At 43.7% G+C, this 20660-nt stretch overlaps 1 protein-coding gene across 2 annotated transcripts; it reads right to left on the bottom strand.

Annotated features, from left to right (window-relative positions):
* Positions 1-1091: 1091 nt before the first annotated feature.
* TLR7 (toll like receptor 7) lies at positions 1092-20408 on the bottom strand. 2 transcript variants are annotated; one of them, XM_065900741.1, is made up of 3 exons: positions 20258-20408; positions 19797-19897; positions 1092-4735 (listed from the first exon to the last, which is right to left on the bottom strand). In XM_065900741.1, the coding sequence occupies exons 2-3, from the start codon at positions 19797-19799 to the stop codon at positions 1586-1588; spliced, it is 3153 nt and encodes a 1050-aa protein (XP_065756813.1). In that variant the 5' UTR covers positions 19800-19897; positions 20258-20408; the 3' UTR covers positions 1092-1585. The 2 variants fall into 2 exon arrangements, with proteins under 2 accessions (XP_065756813.1, XP_065756814.1); XM_065900742.1 differs by lacking the exon at positions 20258-20408 and having other exon boundaries at positions 1166-4735; positions 19797-19981.
* Positions 20409-20660: the final 252 nt, after the last annotated feature.

Raw genomic sequence — 20660 nt, 5'->3', positions numbered from 1 at the left:
AGGAAAATACAGTTATCTCCCAGCTCATACTCTCAGATGTGAACCCTTACACGCTATCTTCCAAAGGGCACAGACACCTCTGTAGATAACTTCTTTCACGAAATAAAAGCACATTGGTCACGTTTCAAACTTTGAACTCATGCAGATTTATACCCACTTGGAAGGTGTGTCTTCAGAACATCTTGGTCCTTTCTGTTCTTTTTTTGAGTAGTGAAGCTGAAGCTCAAGACTGAGGCTTTCTCAGTGTTAAGGTCGATAAACCTCTGTTCCTCCCCCTGCCCCCCAAATTTAAAGGAATCCATGCAGTTGTCATCCCTGCCTGATAATTCTAAATAAATACACGCTCTTGGGGTCCTTCTTCAGAGTTTACCACCAAAATCGTCTAATGTTGATGGATCAAGTTTTCAGATGATTATAAATATACAGTATTAGTTAACAAAGCAGTTTGAAAGATCATTGGATGAGGCAATTTTTCTTTGGATACAGTACTTCTCAATGCAGATGAAAATATTTGTCTTAGCTTGGTTGCTATAACAAAACATCACAAACTGGGTGGCTTAAAGAACAAACATTTATTTCTCACAGGTCTGAAGGACGGAAGTCTGAGATCAGAGTGCCAACACGATCTGGTTCTGGTGAGAGTCCTCTTGTGGCTTGCAGACTGCCCACTTCTCTTTGTATCCTCAGTCCTCTGGCTGCTTCTTCTAAGGCAGTAATCCCATCATGAGGGCTCCACTCTCGTGATCTAATCACCTCTCAAAAACCCCGCCTCCTAATACCATCATATTGGGGGTTAGGATTTCAACATATGAATTTGGGGGTGGGCACAAACATTTAGTCCACAGCAATATTTAAGCAGGTAAATTATCATCAAAGGTGAAGAGCATCATTTTGCATAAAGGCAGAGCACTTTATTTTTCTCCCATTTGTAAGTAGACTATGTCCATCAATGGCAAAGATGTTTCTATTTCCCCACAGAACCCAATAACAGGCCCAGGGGAAACGAGCGAGGAGCCTTGAGCAGCAACCACCTGTTGGGTGCCAACACTCAGTCTGCACAGAAGGGGGTGCTAGATTACACTCAAGCAATTGGCTGAGGAGTTAACTGTTTTTGTTTTTGGTTTATTCCCACTAATTAACTCTGGTGCATTTTAATGTCATATAGGTAGACCCTGAGCATTTTTTTTTTTACCCTATTTCCATATATACCAGTACTTCTTAAGGGTAGAAATGCAGTTCTTCTCAATTCAGTGACTGTGTGTTTATGTAATAATCACAATTCCAGGAGAATCAAAGTGCCATGTCCTCTACTTGCCATCCTTCTCCCAACAGTATTTTATACAGGAGCAGAAGGCAGAGACTCAACTGCAAATGGAGACAGAGAGAGCTAAGAAAGATGACTTGACGCTTATATAAATCCCAATTTTCCAGTTCCTCTGTCATATATCAGTGACTCCTCTCCAATATGGGCAATCTCAGGGCTTGGAAAAGTTTAAAACACTCTTTCGGTGGGACACGGATGAGCCAATCTAGGCAGCCGAGTGTCTCCTTGGTAAGTTAGGCAGTCACATTTTGCAAAGAAGGGCTAGGCTGTCTCTTTGAACACCTGACTGTAGGTCACGTGATTGTCTGTGGCCAGGGCGTTTTTCAGACACTGCCAGAAGTACGGATGGGCCTGTGGGTTTGTTGGCCACTCAAGGACAGAACTCCCACAGAGCCTCTTCCGGAGCTGGAGAAACTTGGACTTCTGAAGGGGCTTCTCAAGGAATATCAAGATAATTACGTCCACTTTTTCATCCATGAGCCTCTGATGGGACAAGTAAAATGCTATCTTAAAATTCTCAGTCTTTGCATACTTGTCTGTCATGACAAACACTGTCTTTTTGCTAAGCTGTATGCTCTGGGAAAGATTTTCCAGAACAGGCCGCCCTGGTAACCAGTCCCTTTCCTCGAGACATAAATTAAAACATTTCTCTCTTGGGTCTTCCAATTTGGCCACCAGCTCATCCAAAACCCACTCTGTCACTGCTGGGTCTTTAGTGTCATACACAATAAAAGCATCGTAGCAAGAATTTGGTGATATCAGACGTCGATAGCCCTTTATTTTGGCCTTACAGAAATGGTAACTATACCACACATCCCAGAAATAGAGATGGCTTGCTGTTGTGATCGTCATCAGAAAGAGAGCTGCCGATATGGAAAGTGAGAACAGGATGAAGTTAGTCAGATCTAACTCACAGGTATATAGATCCAGAGACACTACACTCTGGCCCTTGTGTGCTCCTGGTCCCATACAAGTCACATCTGTGGCCAAGTAAGGAATCGTCACCTCTGTATGGTTAACCCACCAGACAAACCACACGGCATCACAGTTGCACAGAAACCGATTGTGATGCAAAAACAAAATGTTCAGATTGTTGAGGACGTTTTCTGGAAAACTAGTCTTTTGGATAACCTGGATTTTATTTGAGCTCAGGTCCAGATGTCGTAACTGGAAAGCATCTTGTAGAAAATACTTTGTCAGGTGCCTGATTTGATTGTTCTTAAGTATGAGTTTCTTGAGGCTGTGGGAACAGTTGGATAATCTCTCAGGGACAGTCTTCAGTTGGTTGTAGCTGAGGTCCAACGTTTCTAGATTGCTCAGGTACTGGAGTCTTCCCCAATTGAAAGACGTGAGCCCATTTTTGGCCAAGGAGAGAGTCTTCAGATTTGGAGGCATACCATCAAAAACTCCACTAGGTAAGAAACGCAGGGAATTTTCAGAGATGTCCAATTCCTCTAAGCTCAGCAGATTCTTAAAGAGTTTTAAGTATCTGTTATCACCATCTCTCCATAAAATATCCAAATGATTGCCTCTGAATTCCAGAATTTTAAGAGATTCGCTCTCCATGGTCCTGCTGGTGGAGGTAGCGATGTCATTGTTGTTCATCATCAGTTTCTTCAGAACCTTTAGGTTCTTGGTGAAGTTTAGCATGTGAGTTATTCCTTCTGATTGAAAATAATGGCTGTTACTACTTATATCTAGGACTTCCAGGTTGCGTAGCTCCTCAAATGCCGTTGAGTAGAGTAAATCAAGCCGATTGTTAGAGAAGTCCAAATATTTCAACTCCACCAAAGGCTGAAATTCACTACCATTAAGCGTCTGGCTAATGGTATTTCCCGATAAGTTTAGGCATTTGAGGAAAGAAAGATGCTGAAACTCAGAAGACTTGATAAAAAATATATTATTTCCACTTAGGTCCAAGGTCGGCCCATACTTGTAACAATCTTCATTAAGAGGCAAGAGAGAAGGAGGCTCTTTGCTTTTGGACCTGCAACTCCTTGCAAATTCATCATACCTGAAATAATGTAATGCTTCAAGGACGTGGGGCCCATGACCTTCTACAGAAGTTCTCATGCTAGAGCAGAAGCCATCTTCACTTGAATCTCCCGAAGGTGATATTTTATTCACTGAGAGATCTATGAATTTCAATGTTTTAAATTGGTTAAATATGCTGAGGTCAGCAATTTTTATAAAGTTAGTGCCAAGATCAAGAACTTCAAGATTGGAAAGATTATGTAATGGGGAGAGGTATGAACTTCTCAGCTCTTTAAAGACATAGCCTTTGATCCGCAAAACTTTCAAGTTTTTCAGTGAAGAAAATGCATCTGACAGATTCATAAATGCACGATAGACCTGAAGTTCATAATTGAAAGACAGATCCAATTGGACAAGGTTGTGGAGAAGATGCAAAAATTTGGCATCCCCAATTTCTTTGGCCAAGAAGTTTTGGGAAAGATCTAGTTCTTTAAGTTTGTTAACGTTTTTAAACCATCTTTGGGGCACATACTGAAGAGAGTTACTGTGTAGACGTAAAATTTGTAATTCTGTCAATGCATCAAAAGCATTTAGGTCGATCTGTAGGGGAGAATTATTTTCACAGGGTGTACAAGGAAACGGAGCATTATAACAACGAGGGCAATTTCCACTTAGGTCAAGAACTTGCAGTCGATTGAGGTTATTAAAATCATCTTCTTGGATCTTCACAATGATGTTGTTATAAAGATAGAGTTCAGTTAAAGTAGGTGGCAAAACAGTGGGGACAGCTGAGATATTGTTATCTTTTAGGGAGAGCAATTTTAAATTTGTCATATTTAGAAAAGCATCTTTTTCAATGGAAAACGAAACATTACAAGGATTGCGATAGTAACAGTTTTGGCCCAGGTAGAGTATTTCTAGGTTGGCCAGTTCTGTTAGGTTCTCTTTCATGATCGAAAAGATGTTGTTGGCCTCAAGGCTCAGCAGCTGTAAGCTGGGAGGAAGATCCTGAGGTATTTCTAGAAGCTGGTTTCCATCCAGGTAAAGAGATTTTAAATAAGTGAGTTTACTAAAGCTGCTGGGTTCAATCTGCAGCCTTCTGGTGCACACATTGTCTTTTGGCCCCGGTCGAACAGGTACACAGTTGCATCTGAAATCGATCTCTACCAGGTGGTCCAGCCGGTAGAAGGACGCTGGAGAGATACCCGCTATATGGTTAATGGTGAGGGTGAGGTTGGTGGCATTGGTGGGAATATCTCCAGGAATTTCTGTCAAATGCTTGTCTGTGCAGTCCACGATCACATGGGCGTTTGGAGCATCCAGAGTGACATCACAGGGCAGAGTTTTAGGAAACCATCTAGCCCCAAGGAGTTCGGAAATTAGGATCATGTTAAAAAGGATGAGAAATTGTCTCTTCGAGGTCCACATTAGAAACACCTGAAAGTATAAGAAAGAACAAATCGCCCTTCTAAAATACACCAAGAATCAGAATTTAAAATTCCCGTTTGCTGCCTCTCTTTTGCTACATTTGAAACTAAACAGTCCGGGTTGATGGTTCTCACCGGTCTAAACAGCACCCCGACCTCCACCCCATGACTGTAGTTGTCAATTACTGAGGTTCATAAAAAACTTAGTTACATATTTAGCTTTTAGCATCTTAGCTTTTCAGTATTATAGCTTCTAAGTTGGGAGAAGCAGCGTTTTCCTATTCACTGTTATTTAGAATGCTGCAATGGAAGAGCCATCAATTAGCTGCCGAAGTCTGAAATTTGAGAGGGGTGTGCGGGGGTGAAGGAATGTTAAAATGCAGCTACATCTGGAAGGAAAAACTTTAGTGCAGTTAATGTTTGTTTGTTAAGCCTGCTCTGGTACACATTAGAAGAGTCCTTCACAATACTCGAGCCTCTTAATATTCTAAGGAGGGAAACAAAGGTGATCCATTACCCCCATTTTACAGATTAAGACACAGCTCAGCGATATTAACTGATTTGTCCAAGGTCGCACAACTCCCGCCATTTTGGCACTACTATCTACAAGCCGGGCTTTCCTCTTCGACTGTTTTTGGAAATCATCTCCGAGATGATTTGGGGATGAACGTTCTCCCTACACATTGGGTTTATATTACACAAATTTGGAAAGGGGAGGGTAGAGAGTCAGGGCACTGCCTGGGTGACCCCCAATTGATCAAACAGGATACTCATGGGAAGGAAAAGGGAGGGGCTGTTAATAATTTATGCCAAGACTACAGGCATAAACTAAGACTCCCTCAGGCCAACTGAGACATGTGGGAACCTACTCTTAATGGCGATTCTTGGGCATCCAGGTTTAGCATGAGAGACACTTGCACCCTGGGAAGAAAGACCTTAAAAGGGAACATGGGACACTCTTGAAGAGCTTTACTAACCATCATATTAACTCGAGCTTCCCCTGCGTAGAGGGTGGTTTAACCACAGACTTGCTCTCCAGTTTCAGGACTTGTAGCAGTATTTTCCTCCAGAACACTGGTTTTCATTTAACTGGTGTTTATCCATGGAATGATCCAGCCTGTGTCTCTACAGCAGACTTCCAGCTCCATTAATGCTTCTGTCCTCCCAATTGACTGAATCAACCAGTCATACTGATATCTAATAAACCAAGTGTCTACTTCCCTTAATTCCTCCAATGGAGGGTAAATAAACAAAATTTCCCCTCAGCTTTCTTTTTTTTTCCGGTACACGGGCCTCTCACTGTTGTGGCCCCTCCCGTTGCGGAGCACAGGCTCCGGACGCGCAGACTCAGCGGCCATGGCTCACGGGCCCAGCCGCTCCGCGGCACGTGGGATCTTCCCAGACCAGGGCACGAACCCGTGTCCCCTGCATCGGCAGGCGGACTCTCAACCACTGCGCCACCAGGGAAGCCCGAGCCCTAACTTTTGATCACGGTGTCCAAAGCCTTCCATAATTTGGCTCCATCTCCTCGTCTAGGTTGACCTCATACAACTCCCCTACCAGCTTCTCTAATCACTGAGCCCAAGACCAGCTTGCAGTTCCCTGACCTGCAAGCCCCTCCACCTGGAGTCCTCTTCCCTACCATTGCCACCCACCAGAATTCTGGTTATCTTTTAAGGCTGTACTTCTCAATCTGGAGCAGTCAGATCCCTGGGAAGATGTGGCAAAGGCCGGGAGTATGGGAAGCCCTCAGCTAAATAGTGTATCTTCCTTGGGCATCAATCTTACTCAAAGATTCAGGAAAAGCGTCCACCACTCAGGGAAGAGGGATTAAGTCAAGATGCGGGGGAAGGGCTTTAGAAGAGGGAAAGGGGATAAGTACAGTGAGCTATTTGTATGGTCCCTGATAACAGGATCCCAGACCCTGAACCCATCCTCAGCTATGCTTCTGTCGGAAGATGTGATGGGTTCATGAATCCCACTATCAAAAGGCAATAAGTAATGCTGCTAAGCGTGATATTAAGGACCAGGGAGGTCTAGGCGGGGGCCAAATGGATAAATGACAAAGACAAATCATGAACCAGGTGCCCTCTTCCGATCCCACTCCCAGAAGCTGGGTCCAGCAAACCACTGACCTTAACACACTGGAGACCATGACTGTGACATTCGCAGCCTCTATACATGGACATATTATAAATTACAACCAATGCAAAATTAATCAGAAAGTCTTTTTCTCCCTTATTTCTGAACTTTTTCTCGCACCTGTCCACTCTTCTCCTTGTCTGCTACCCCAACCCTACTCCACTTGCTGTTCCGTCTTCCCGAAGTTATCTTTCTCCTCCTCTTCCCACAGCCAGGTCATTCTCATCCCTTGGCTGTCTGCTTAAATGACACATCCTCAGAGAGGCCGTCTCTAGGCAACTTTTCTAAATACCCTCCCATGTAAGAATAGTGATAAAGGCAGGAACAGTAGGTAACTTAGGTAGCATTTACCATATGCTGGGCAACGGTTTCAGTGCTTTACATATATGAACTCATTTAATCCTCATAATAACTGCATGAGGTCTTCGATCCCTTATCCACAGCCTTTGGACCTAGATGTGTTTTGGAACTCAGAATTTTTCGGATCGTAGAAGGTAATATGATGCATGTACCTCGTATTATGTAATACTCCAACTGGAGTCTGGGGCAGCATCTCATAATCAAACACACAAAAAATCTGTGCAGTGAAGCACAGGACCGTCCACTCTTAAGTGGGATTTTAAAAAAAGAAGAAGAACAACAACTACTGCTACTACTACATAATTCGGTTCAGGTCAAGATGCGCTTCCAAATGAGTTCAGATCAAGTCGTGTTTGCCATCAACTGAATCAGGACAAAGCTTTCAGTTAGGGGATTTTGGAATTGTAGACCTCTATTATCATTTCCATTTTACAGATGAGTCAACTGAGGCACAGAGAGGTATATGTACTCTGCACTAAACTACTCTGCTTTATTTCTTTCATAGCCTTAAGCACCATCAGAAATTATCTTGTTGATCATTTATGTGCTTCTGGTTTACGTGCTTACTTGTTTTACATCTATTCTGCATGAAAACGTAAGCTTCAAGAGAGCAGGGTCTTGTGTGTCTTCATAAAAGACAATGTCTGGCACTTAATGCTGCATTATGTTTGCTAAATAAATGAATGAAAGAATGAATGCATACATGAATGAATAGTGGAACAGAGCAAAATAGTTAAAAGAAATTTCTCCTTGGAGTAGGTTCCTTCAGGCTACACTCCCAGCCTCCTCAGGGGTCACATTCTCCCTCTTCTATTTGCCCTGGGGTTCCTTGCCCTGGGGGGGAAAGGTTTAGGAAGCTCTGCTTTTATAATGCCCAGTTCAAACCTATCTTCTTCAAGAAGCTTTCTGGGGTCAACCCAGACAGAAGCAGTTGCCTTCTCCTCTCATCTCCTACTTCACTGATTACATGTGAGGTTGTGAAAAGAACTCCAGATGGAGGTTAGACGAACTGGGTCCTGCCCTGCCTTCATAGTTCATTCTCTGGGTACCCTTCAGAGGTGGGCACCGTGCTCAGGAGGAGATCCCCTACAAGAGGATGATGGACACAGAAATAGCAATATGGGATACCAAGGACCCAGACAACCTTCCTAGATCAAGACAATGGGCTTGGACTAGAAAATTCCCCAACAGTTCTTTAGCTTGAAACTGTACCAAGTATCTGGTGAGAAAGAATTTATTTAAAAAAAATCAGAATTCTTCTGACTCATTCATTCTTTCATTTGATGAATATTGATTGGATACCTACTAGGGGCAGCAGATATAGAATCTCTGTCCTTAAAGAGCTCAAAGCCTAGTGGAGGAGGGAAAAAATATACAGATTTAAAATAGAATGTGGGGGACTTCCCTGGTGGCACAGTGGTTAAGAATCCACCTGCCAGTGCAGGGGACACGGGTTCGAGCCCTGGTCCGGGAAGATCCCACATGCCACGGAGCAACTAAGCCAGGCACCACAGCTACTGAGCCTGCGCTCTAGAGCCCGCGAGCCACAACTACTGAGCCCACTTGCCTAGAGCCCGTGCTCCGCAACAAGAGAAGCCACTGCGATGAGAAGCCCGTGCACCACAACGAAGAGTAGCCCCTGCTCACTGCAACTAGAGAAAGCCCACGCGGAGCAACAAAGACCCAATGCAGCCCAAAATTTAAAAATAAATGAAAAATAAAATAAAATAGAATGTGGAACACCATTAGTTCTTTCCAGATGAGATGCTGCCACTTGCATATGTGTAGATTAACTGTATGTTGTTCTTATTCCAGGAGTATTTCCTGATACTCCCAATTCCTTTTATTATTCTCAGAGGCTCCAGAGATTGTTCTATATCTATATATTTTTCCCCTTTCTTTCATCTCATAGTGATAGAATCTCCATTTAGAGTTGGGCATATGCCACTCTGAAAAAAGATTATATTTCTCAGACTCCCTTGCAGCGATGACCATATGACTATGTTAAAGCCAATGTGATGGGAGAGGAAGTGAGATGTGTAATTTCTGGGACAGGTCCTTAAACAGTGAGACTCTTCCCCTTCCTCCTGTCTACTTCCATCTGGCTTCTTGTAATATGGATATTGTAGCCACCATCTTGGAATGATGCAAATGAGGAAAATGTGCTAGGGTTGGTGAAGCAACAAGGTAGATGATCCAGAGTATCGAGATCCTTGCATGACCTCATAGAGCAAAGTGGAAACAAAAGCCCTGAACTGCTGACTTCTAGGAGTTTATGAGAAATCACAAGATTGTTATGCTCAGCCAGTGTTAATTGGAATTTCTATTGCATGACTGCAAACCTAATTTTAGTGGCGTAGAATTTAGAATGACACAAATGTACATATCTATGTACATATCTATGAAACAGAAACAGACTCACAGATACAGAGAACAGACTTGTGGTTGGCAAGGGGGGGTAGGGGAGACATGGACTGGGAGTTTGGGATTAGCAGATGCAGACTAATATATATAGGATGGATAAACAACAAGGTCCTACTGTTGAGCATGGGGAACTGTATTCAGTATCCTGTAATACACCATAATGGAAAAGAATATGATAAAGAACATATACATTAATGTATAACTGAGTCACTGTGCTGTACAGCGGAAATTAAGACAACATTGTAAATCAACTACACTTCAATAAAATTAATTTAAAAAGAAAGAAAGAAAGACTCAGGTACTGGAAACTAAAAAACTAGTGACCCATGTTACGCTGTCACAGAAACACTTGATATAACTGTCACCTATGCTATCTTGGAAGGCAGAATACCTGCCAACTGTGACTTTTGTTTTTCCAGTCTTATTGAAATATAATTGACATATAGCATTGTATTAGTTTTAGGTGTACAACATAATGATTTAATATATGTATATATCGTGAAATGATCACCACAGTTAGTTACCGTGCATCACTGCACATAGTTACAATTTTTTTCTTGTGATGAGAACTCTTAAGATCTACTGTCTTAGCAACTTTTAAATATGCAGTATAATATTATTAACTATAGTCACCACGCTGTACATGACATCCCCAGAATGCCAACTGCAACTTTACTCTTAGGGGAAATGGTTTGACAATATTCATAATGATGGCATGTGTTGATGACTTCTTCTTGTTCTAGGCAATCTTATGAGAGAAATGACCTATAGGGTTGAAGTTAGCCTAGCAGGAATGGGAGGCTAACTTTAGCTCCAGTTCTGCAAGCAGGGATAGAAGGAAATATAGCTTTGCTAAGTGAGGTTTTCTCTGCCTGCAGCCTAAACTCTAAAGATGATTAAGACTTCCTTAATTTGGGGCCTTGTGGGGTTGAAAAAGCCAACTGCCTTACCCCAAACAACAGCAGATGTCACAGATACAGCTTGAAGAGGAAGTAAGTGTATGCTCTCATGCATTTTTCGAGCACTTTCCATTAAGCATTTTCTAGCAGACAGTGAACGCCAGTCCAGGGCCCAAAAAATCTGATTAAGAGTGTTGCCTTCCTCTTGACTCAGACAGCCTCTGGGAAGTTGATTAAATTCAGAGAGAAGAACGCTGAGAGAATACAGAATCTTTAGACTTAAATGGTCTAAAGCTGCTCTGGCCATTGTGATAGCCACCAGTCACATGCGGTTGTTTACATTTAAATGAATTAAAATTAAGTGCAATTTTGAAATTCAGTTCCTCAGTCACACTAACCATATTTCAAGGGCTCAAAGTCACATCAGGCTCATGGCTACCGTATTTGAGCATGCAGATACGGGAACTTTTTCCATCACTGTAGAAAGTTCTATTAGACAGTGTTGGTCAGGGCCAGGGCTTGGCAAACTTCTTCTGTAAAGGGCCAGACAGCCAATATTGTAGACCAAATTGAGGCTGCTATGTGGCTACTTAAATAACTATTTAGAACATAACGAATTAAGGTGGTCAGAACCATTCTTACCTCACAAAATCAGGTGGTGGGACAGATTTGGTCCAGAGCTCATAGTTTTCAGGCCCCTGGTCTAGACAAAACCTTCCACTTGCACACGGAATTAGCTCTAAGATCCAGGCGACTCAGATACAGAGCTGGCCCTCAGCCATCCTGCTAGCCTACCTTTCCAGGGGTCTTGGTATCAACTCACCCATCGCCCCCTCTAGGTGCTAAACACTCGGAGGTTCACGGACTTGTCTTTACTTGTGATGATGATGCCTGCCACCTCCTGAGCACAAGGTAAGTATCTGCTGAGTAAATCAAGGCTTTGAACATTCTTCAAATCCCATGGAAGGCTCAATGATCATAAATAGCAAAGTCTTTCCAAAGATCAGGTTTTTGACAAGGGGACGAGGAGAGACCAGGAGGGTTGGGGGGCCTCTAAAAGAAGGGCTGAAATGGGAAAAGAGCCACAGAGGACAAAGGGGATGCAGTCAGAGGGAGGCTGTGGGAAGCACACCCGCAGAAGAGCTCTAGGCAATCTGCCTTCTCAGAAGTTCTGGCCCCTTGAGCCCGAAACCCTAGTGAGAGCACAGAGCTCATTTGTCTCTCCTGGGAACAGGCACAGCCAGGATGGGACTGTCCCTGTCTTATACTCAGTCGTTGAGTCCCAGCCCAAATGGTGCTTGGAACGCTGTATGCAAGGCAAGCCTTCTCTCAGCTCTCTGCGCAGGCTGCCTGGAACTCACAGATGGACCCTGATCAACCAGGTGAGAAAGAAACCTGAGTCAATGAACAAAGCCTTTCTAAATTTGTTATTTACAGAGAAATAATACCTTTGAGGCTTAAGAACGAAAAGATATTCTTGAGAAGATGATTTTAAAATGTGAAATATTCCTTTATTCCCATGGAAATTTCTCCTTTCAAGCCATGGGCAACTACCTGCTTCAGACTGAAGCTAGGACCTTCGCTTCAACTAATGCTATTTTCAAATGTAAGCGTTCGTTCAGCATAACGCCAGGCCTCTTTTTTTTTTTCATTTCATACAAATAATCCACGTTATTTTGTTTTTTTTGCTTTTTTGGCAGTGATTGCCCAAAACATAAGTCTTTCAGGAATTTGATTTGTAAAATAGCATAATACACCATAATAGGCCCGGCTTTAGTCATGAATCAGAGCTAATTACACATGCAAATACACTGGGTAAATTTGGATGCTCAATTTGTGAGCTAATTATGGTAAAAATGGGAATGTTTGATTCTGTATGCACAGGTGTTCTGTTCTCTCAATAAATCTCCTCCATGCAAGGCACTATGTTAGATGCAGTAGGGGAATGATAATGAGTTAGACACCATTCCTGCCCAATTAGGAACCAAATTCCTCCACTGCTGTGTCTCAGAAGCCATGTATATTCCCAAGCAGAGAACTCTCTGCTTTCAGGGAAATCCACGGCAGGGGAGAAAGAAGAGTTTGTGGGATGGGGGCTAGTCAGGCCTAAAGGTAAGGCTGCCTGCCCACCCTTCAAACAGAAGCTTGAATACACAACCCTCTGAAGAGGCGACACGTGTCCCCTTAGATGCCTCATTTTTGTGGCAGGACTGTATTCAAAAGTGTATTCTCCTGACGTGAGATCCATTTTAGATTCCTGCTAGAATGTCTACGGTTGTAGAGCTATGACTCCTAACAGGAAAACACATGGACTTAGATGAGTCTAACTTTGTGCTTTGCTGACTGTTTTGAGCTTCAAGACTTTGCAAGCTCCTGACACGGATGCAATCTGAGGACACAGAAGGACAGATGGCAGGAGGGAGGAAATGAGTTTCAGTGGTTTGAGTTTTGCAACAAGTTAGAGGAAGACCAGGATTAGTCTGACTTCTCATGTTTATGTATTCTGGGGCTTAACTCCTGTGAACTCAAAGTCAGATCAGGAGTCAGCCTAGAGATTATCATACTAAGTGAAGTAAGACAAATATCATATGATATATGTAGAATCTAAAAAAAAATGATACAAATGAACTTATTTACAAAATAGAAAGAGACTCACAGACATAGGAAACGAACTTATGGTTTGCTTGGGAAAGGGGGGAGGGATAAATTGGGAGCAGCGGATTAACGGATGCACACTGCCATATATAAAATAGATGAACAACAAGGACCTACTGCACAGCACAGGGAGCTCTCCTCAGTATTCTGTGATAACCTACAATGGAATAGAATGAAAAAAGAATATAGATACACACACACACGTATGTATGTATAACCGAATCACTTTGCTGTACACCTGAAACTAACACAATATTGTAAATCAACTATACTTCAATAAAAAATAAATAAAAATTAAACTTAAAGAAAGTCAACCGCTCTGATGAACACCTACTGACTGAATTCTCCTAAACCTTGATTTTCTCATCTACACACTATGGGGACTGAGCTAACTGACCTCAGTGCTCCTTCCTAGACCCCCAGAACCTGAGGCTGCTGTTCTTTCACAACGGTCTAAGCAGGGCTTCACTGGTGGCGCAGTGGTTAAGAATCCACCTGCCTATTGTAAAAAGTGCTGCAATGAACACTGTGGTGCCTGTCTCTTTCTGACTTATGGTTTTCTCAGGGTGTATGCCCAGTAGTGGGGTTGCTGGGTCATATGGTAGTTCTATTTTTAGTTTTTTAAGGAACCTCCATACTGGTCTCCATAATGGCTGTATCAATTTACATTCCCACCAACAGTGCAAGAGGGTTCCCTTTTCTCCACACCCTCTCCAGCATTTATTGTTTGTAGATTTTTTGATGATGGCCTTTCTGACCGGTGTCAGGTGATAGCTCACTGTAGTTTCGATGTGTATTTCCCTAATAATTAGTGATGTTGAGCATCTTTTCATGAGTTTGTTGGCCATCTGTATATCTTCATATATACACTACCAAATGTAAAACAGATAGCTAGTGGAAAACAGCTGCATAGCACAGGGAGATCAGCTTGGTGCTTTGCAACCACCTAGAGGGGTGGGATAGGGAGGGTGGGAGGGTGACGCAAGAGGGAGGGGATATGGGGATATACGTATGCATATAGCTGATTCACTTTGTTATACAGCAGAAACTAACAGAACATTGTAAAGCAATCATACTCCAATAAAGATGTTTAAAAAAAAAGGCAAAAAAAGAATCCGCCTGTCAACACAGGGGACACGGGTTCGAGCCCTGGGCCGGGGAGATCCCTCATGCCGCGGAGCAACTAAGCCCGTGCGCCACAACTACTGAGCCCAGGTGCCACAACTACTGAAACCCGCGCGCCTAGAGCCCGTGCTCCGCAACAAGAGAAGCCACCGCAATGAGAAGCCCACGCACAGCAACAAAGCGTAGCCCCTGCTCGTCGCAACTAGAGAAAGCCTGTGCGCAGCAACGAAGACCCAACACAGCCAAAAATAAATAAAATAAATCAATTTAAAAAACAAAGAGGGAGGGGCCCCAGGCCCACGCCGAGGATGCCTACAGGGCCTATTCGGCCATCCCAACAAGGAGCGGCAGGCCGATCCATGGCAAGGTTTTCAGCCAAAGAGTGCTACGGTCTGACTTCATGTTAGAAGGATCATGCTGGTTGCTGTGTTGAAAGAGACAACGAGGGGAAGGGTGGAAGCGTGGAGACCAGGCAAGAGGCTATTACGGTAATTCAAGCAAAAGCCCCAGCTGGCAGGGGTGGAGGTGGTGAGAACTTGCCAGATACTGGATAGATTCTGAAGGTGAAGCCAAAGCAAATATGACTTCCAAGTTCTTGGAAGCATGTGAGGGGAGGAGCTGCCGGCAGCAAACATTTCTGGGAACAAAGATACCGGTGGTAGTTCCCGGGGCCAAGAGGGTCAAGAGGATGTATCTGAGGATGGCAAGCATAACAGCATGTTGTAATGCTGGTGAGAGTGCGGAAGAAACTTCCCCAAACCCCCATCGTGAATAATAATGCCGAAGAAGATGCAGGAGAGACAGGGGAGGAAAGCAGGGAGGTGACCCAGCGCACTAGCGGGGAGACTGGCTTTGGCAAGGATTATAAAAATTCCATCCTTAGTTTAAGAGTCTGCAAATTGGTTCACCTATCTCCCATCCTCCTTTGAACCTGGGCAGGCTTTTTTCCGTATCTGGAGGAGAGCAGCCGAAGAAGCGATGTTGCAGGACTTGCCAGGCTGGGACAGAAAAGGTGGGAGTGTTTCCACCTCACCAAGCACTCCTTCTCTCGTGATCTCTTTGTCTCTCTCTCCACTTGAACTGGAGCTCTGAGCCACCAGCCTTGGAAGAAGTCTGGGGACAGCACAGCTGCCATATTGGAGAGACCACGTGGAGCCAGTGGCAGCCTGCAGCTGTGGAGTCTCCCCATCCAGGCACCAGAACTGTGCGGGGGTGAGTCCAGCCCCAGACACCGACTGCAAGTGGCAGACACACCCACCGCCACAGACGCCTCAGTGAACCCAGTCAACCCGTGGGCCCGCCACACATAACACTCCAGGACAGTGGTGGTATCAAGCCAGTGGGTTTTGGGGGGATCTGCTACACGATCTGGGTAACTGGACAGGAGGTCAGGCAGGACAGGTGGGTGCAGAAGCTCTAGGCGGGCACACAAGCAGAGGGGAGCCGGTGGGCCATCTCTCCCAATTGCTCTTCCAATTCTCTGATGCAGTCAGGGAAGCCGGAAGCTGGGTTATCAGCTAAGAGTGAGCAGCCGGCACGAGGGGCTGGGGGTAGGAGAGGGTAAGGTGGAGAGAGCCCTCCAGGAAGACGAAGTTGGGTGTGATTACCTGGTGGCAGGTAGAACCTCTCACCTTTCTGTATTGCATCGGTATTCCCCTTCTGGTCTTTATTATATAATTTTGCATGGCTATGATCTGGTTAGATTTAATGACTTGCAGCAAAATTCTTCTCCATCCTCCGCTCATCTACCCAGTAGCCAGTCTGAAGGCCAACATACCTGCGGGCTACTATGAGCCAGACTTCAGGGGACAACAGCTAGGTGCCCTCAGCTACTCCTCCCATCTATTTTTAAGATCACAGAGCAGAAAAAAAGCCACGTTGCCTGAGTTGAAAAGGAAGTGTTGGAATATGCATTTCTGGTGGAGGGAGTCACTGAAACCAATCTATGGAAGCAAAGGATGTCATGGCGCGGTGGGGATCCCGTAAATGGATGGGCTGCGTTGAACCAGAGGTGATGGCCAACTGGAGAATCAGGAGAAAGAAACCTGGAAGAGGCAAGGAGTGGGGAGCAATTGTGGGAAACCCCTGAATTTGAGTTCACTAACCTTTTGTCATGTTGCCATGACACTGAATTGTTTGAAAACTAGATGTGCATTGTATGTATCACCCTAGGGGCTAAGGGAGGGGCAGAGAATAAGGGAAGTTATGTGCTATTGTTTTATAGGTCAGCCTCCACTGGGAATTTCCCTAAAAGACTTATGACCAAATATCCCCTTTTTGCAAATTCTGAAATATTCCTAATTATAGGCTAACCTCTGTAAAATGTAATTACCATGGACGTCAAAGTTTCATTATATAACAACCAAAAAATTAAGTACAAGGATATAACCCACTTACTTAAATAAAGAGACTTTGTATCATTTCCCTTCTACCATTTTAGCCCAACAGACCTAGCTTTCAAAATAAAAGAGTAAAATGATATAAAGTTGTCTTACATAAATTAGGAACTCAACAGCTACTATGCATCACAACAGGCACCAAAGACCGTAAGATATTAAATCTTACTTGACATTATACCCTGTCCCCCTTTTCACATAAAGCACAATTGGCACATTTTTTTGTAATGGGCCAGTCAGTAAATATTTTGTCTTGCAGGCCACATGGTCTCTGTCACAACTACTCAGATTTGTCCCTGCAGCGCAAAAGCAGTTATAGACAATATGTAAACAAATACACTAACAATAAAGCTATTGTGGGCACAAAAATTTGACTTTAATGTAACTTTTATGGGCCACAAAACAGTATCTTCCTTCGACTTTTTCAATCATTTAAAGAGATTAAAAAAATTCTTAGTTTGTGGGCTATACAAAAACAGGTGGCAGGCTGGATATGACCCACGGCCATCATTTGCTATCCCAGGCCTAAACTTTGGTGGGCTTCAGAGATATCAATGATCTATTCGTGGGGTGCAAAGACACTGGTTGGTTCATCTGTAATGACTGTTTTTAATTTCAACACCATCTTCCCTACTTTTAAACCATCAATTTTGATTAATTTAGTAAACGAATTCCTTATTATCTCTCTGGCGATGAAGAAATTTGCTACAGTTAACTACTGTTATTTTGGCATGTTCCCTCTAACACTCATCTCCCTATTCCTGCATCGATTTCACACAGTGAGAAGCAGTTCAGTACTAGCGGGGGCTTCGCCAGTGGAAAGGTTTGATTGTAAATCCTTATTCTACCACCTAAGTGCTCTCTGACTTTGGTGAATCACTTTCCCTCCTGAGTCTCTGATTTCTCAACTGTCAAATGGTTAGAACGCAGGGCTCTCTTGCGAAACTATTAAGAAAAATAGGTAACCCATTTACCCAGGCAAACCGTCATCACAGATTAACCAACATTTAGTAAGTGTCTCGTACGTGCATTAAAAACATCAGGAATATACGATACTTAATTTCTAGCTTGCTTTTTCCATTTACCATTATATCATGAGTATTTTCTTATGTCATTCACTATTCTTTTAAGAAATATGATTTGATGGTTACATAACATTCCACTTAATGGGTGGACCACAATTAATTAACCCCTTCCCAACACTGGACGTGAGATATTCTCTTTGCCATGCTGCATAGACTGTCTTCGTAAATTGTTTGTGACATCCCTGATTGTTTCTTTAAGAGTTTCTAGAAGTGGAGTTTCCATATCAAAGGGTCTGACCTATAAGTATTCATAAGATTGAATAATTTTCCTATGCTTTTTGGTCTTTTCTATTTCTTCTTTTAAAAGTTGTTTTCATATCTTTCCTTATAAAAGATATCCCAATTTTTTTTCAGGAGTAAATTATCATAATTGAAGCCCACGGTGACTGACTGTGTCCCGGGTGGAAGCGTGTGCCGGGCCAGCTTGGTCGAGGTAGAGCAGAGGGGTCTCGCTACCAGAGTCGAGCTGCCCAGCCAAGATCACAAGCTCTTAACCCTCTTGAAGCCCCAGCTCCCTCCTCTGTGCCTCACAAGGCTGTTTGGAGGGTGAAATCGACACAGAGACATCCAGCCCTTAGCATGATGCTCAGTTTGTAGTAAGTGGTCAATAAATGTGAGCTCTGTTTATTACGATCAACCCTACCATGCCATCCCTCAAGGGGCAAAGGCAGATGCGGGCATGGGTTGGCATAAAAATAGACATCTGCGTTTCTAGGAAATGAAACTTTAAGCGGTTGCTTCTTTTGTAACATAGTGCCCTGTGGTTAACTCTTCATTAGACCTTAGACACGAAATGAGCCCAGGCGCCAACATTCAGATCTAGAAGTCAGAGTGGGTTCCTGGTGCAGGCACTCCATTGCGTCTAATTGGGGTGACAAAATAATTTCAAGAAAAGGCCACTGATGTCTTTTTGTGAAGAACTTTAGGCATACCTAATAACGCACAGCACTTGCAAAGGATTTGAACATATATTTTGTTATCTGAGCCCCTGCAATGGCCCTGCAAGGCAACTGGAGAGGTACAGCAATGCTCATTTTATAGCCAAAAAAAGTTGAGCTTCAGAGGGCTGAGGTGATACGCCCAAGGTCCCCCAGCTAGTGACTGGGAGAGCCAGCACTGACAGACTCTCTCCTCGACTAAACTTTAGTCAGCCTTCTCTAAGTCACTAGGCCTTGATTTGTGGGCTTTTGTGTCCATGTGGCCAGTTTTAGCAAGAATCCTGTTAGGTCAGTTTAGCCAGAATCCCTGACCACGCTATCTGATCATCCCTGCTATCTGATCAAGTCTCTCATCCCTACCATCCCCCAGGTGATGATATCCCATCTCCCTGGCCTGCTTTCAGCAAGAACCCCGTCAGGTCGGTCCAGCCAGAACGCCCCCTAACCCTGATGTTTCCTCTTAGTAATTTTCCAACCACTGACCCTCACTCTGTTCCTGGCCTATAAATCCCCACGTGTCTCTGCTGTATGTGGAACTGAGCCCAATCCTGTACTAAGGTCCCATTTCGCCGACTGCTTTACGTCCGGTCTGCTTCTGCTTTTCTGTGACCGTACGCGAGCCCAGGCTCCTGTATTCCTATTCCTGCCCGTCTGCCCCTGCTGCCACACACACATACTCGTTCAGACGCCACCAAACGCTAGAAAAAGCAGAAAGGAACTTCAGTGATTTCTACAGTTTTAAAGCTGAAAAGGTGACGTGAAAAAAGTTAGACCCATAGAAGCTATTTCCCCAATTCAAACATCCACTCTTCCTCAGGGTGGGATGCAGTAACTCCTATCGGAAGTTGCACAGAGCAAGTATTGATTAATCTGAAATTACAAAATACCCCCATGATTAATCTTGATTGTGAGAGATCATGGAAGAGGTTTCCCTCAGCAAATAACCGAAGTACAGATACTTAAACATCTCTCTTGCCGGCCGGTTTCAGTTCTTCCCACAAAAAAATGACAGATAACACTTTTTAGGGATCTCTTAGCTGTACTTACCATTTCTAGTCTTCTTCCAAAATGAAACAGAGAGGTCTGGTTGAAGAGAGCAGAGCATGAGAGGTGTCAAGATCAGCCTGAGATGGACCCAATAGCATCAACTAAGGTAAAGAGAAAACACCAAACTTTACATTTCAGAGACAGCAAAGTACTGAAGCTTCAAAGCGTGCTGGGAACATGGCTCTAAGACATGCTGCTGAAAACGCCTATTAATAGCATTTACTTCCTGAAAGTTATCTAGACTAGAGACGCACTCCAGAAAACCATTTCTAACATTATTAAAAAATCTACTTTATCTTCGAAGATACGACATTTGAGACTACAAAAACTCATTAGATTCTAAAAGAAATTTTTCTTTTGCATGTGATTTGGGTTCCCTCTCCTCCCCTCCCCTCTCTCTGAGAATGGCTCATAGATCTAGTTATTTAAATGATCTGAGTTTGTCCCAGTGTTGAAAATACCTTTCTCGGCTGCATGGAGTGATTCGAGGTCTGGAGTCTTCTGAAGTGGAGAGATAGGCTGCAGGAAACCTAGAGTCACAGAGACTCCAGGCTGCCAGCCGTGGAGCTTCCAAGTGCAAAGACAAGGTTAGGGGTTGGGGGGGAGGAGCGTGAGTATTTAAGCTATCTCAGACATGAGGTCCGCAGAAGCAGCAGCTTCCTCTTATTTCTACCACCACAATCGGGGCAATGTCATGTCTAAATCCAAGCAACCTGGTTGATCGATCTCCTTTTTTCTAGGAGTTTCTCCATCTCAGCACTACTGCCATTTTTGGTGAGATAATTCTTTGTGGCATCGTAAGATGTTTAGCAGCATCCCTGACTTGAACCCGCTAGATGCCAGTAGCACTGCCCCTTGACAATC

This window comes from Phocoena phocoena, chromosome X (assembly GCF_963924675.1).
Source record: "Phocoena phocoena chromosome X, mPhoPho1.1, whole genome shotgun sequence".
Taxonomy (NCBI): Eukaryota; Metazoa; Chordata; class Mammalia; order Artiodactyla; family Phocoenidae; genus Phocoena; species Phocoena phocoena.
The sequence above is the reverse complement of the archived record's forward strand: the minus strand, read 5'-3'. Positions and strand labels throughout refer to the sequence as shown.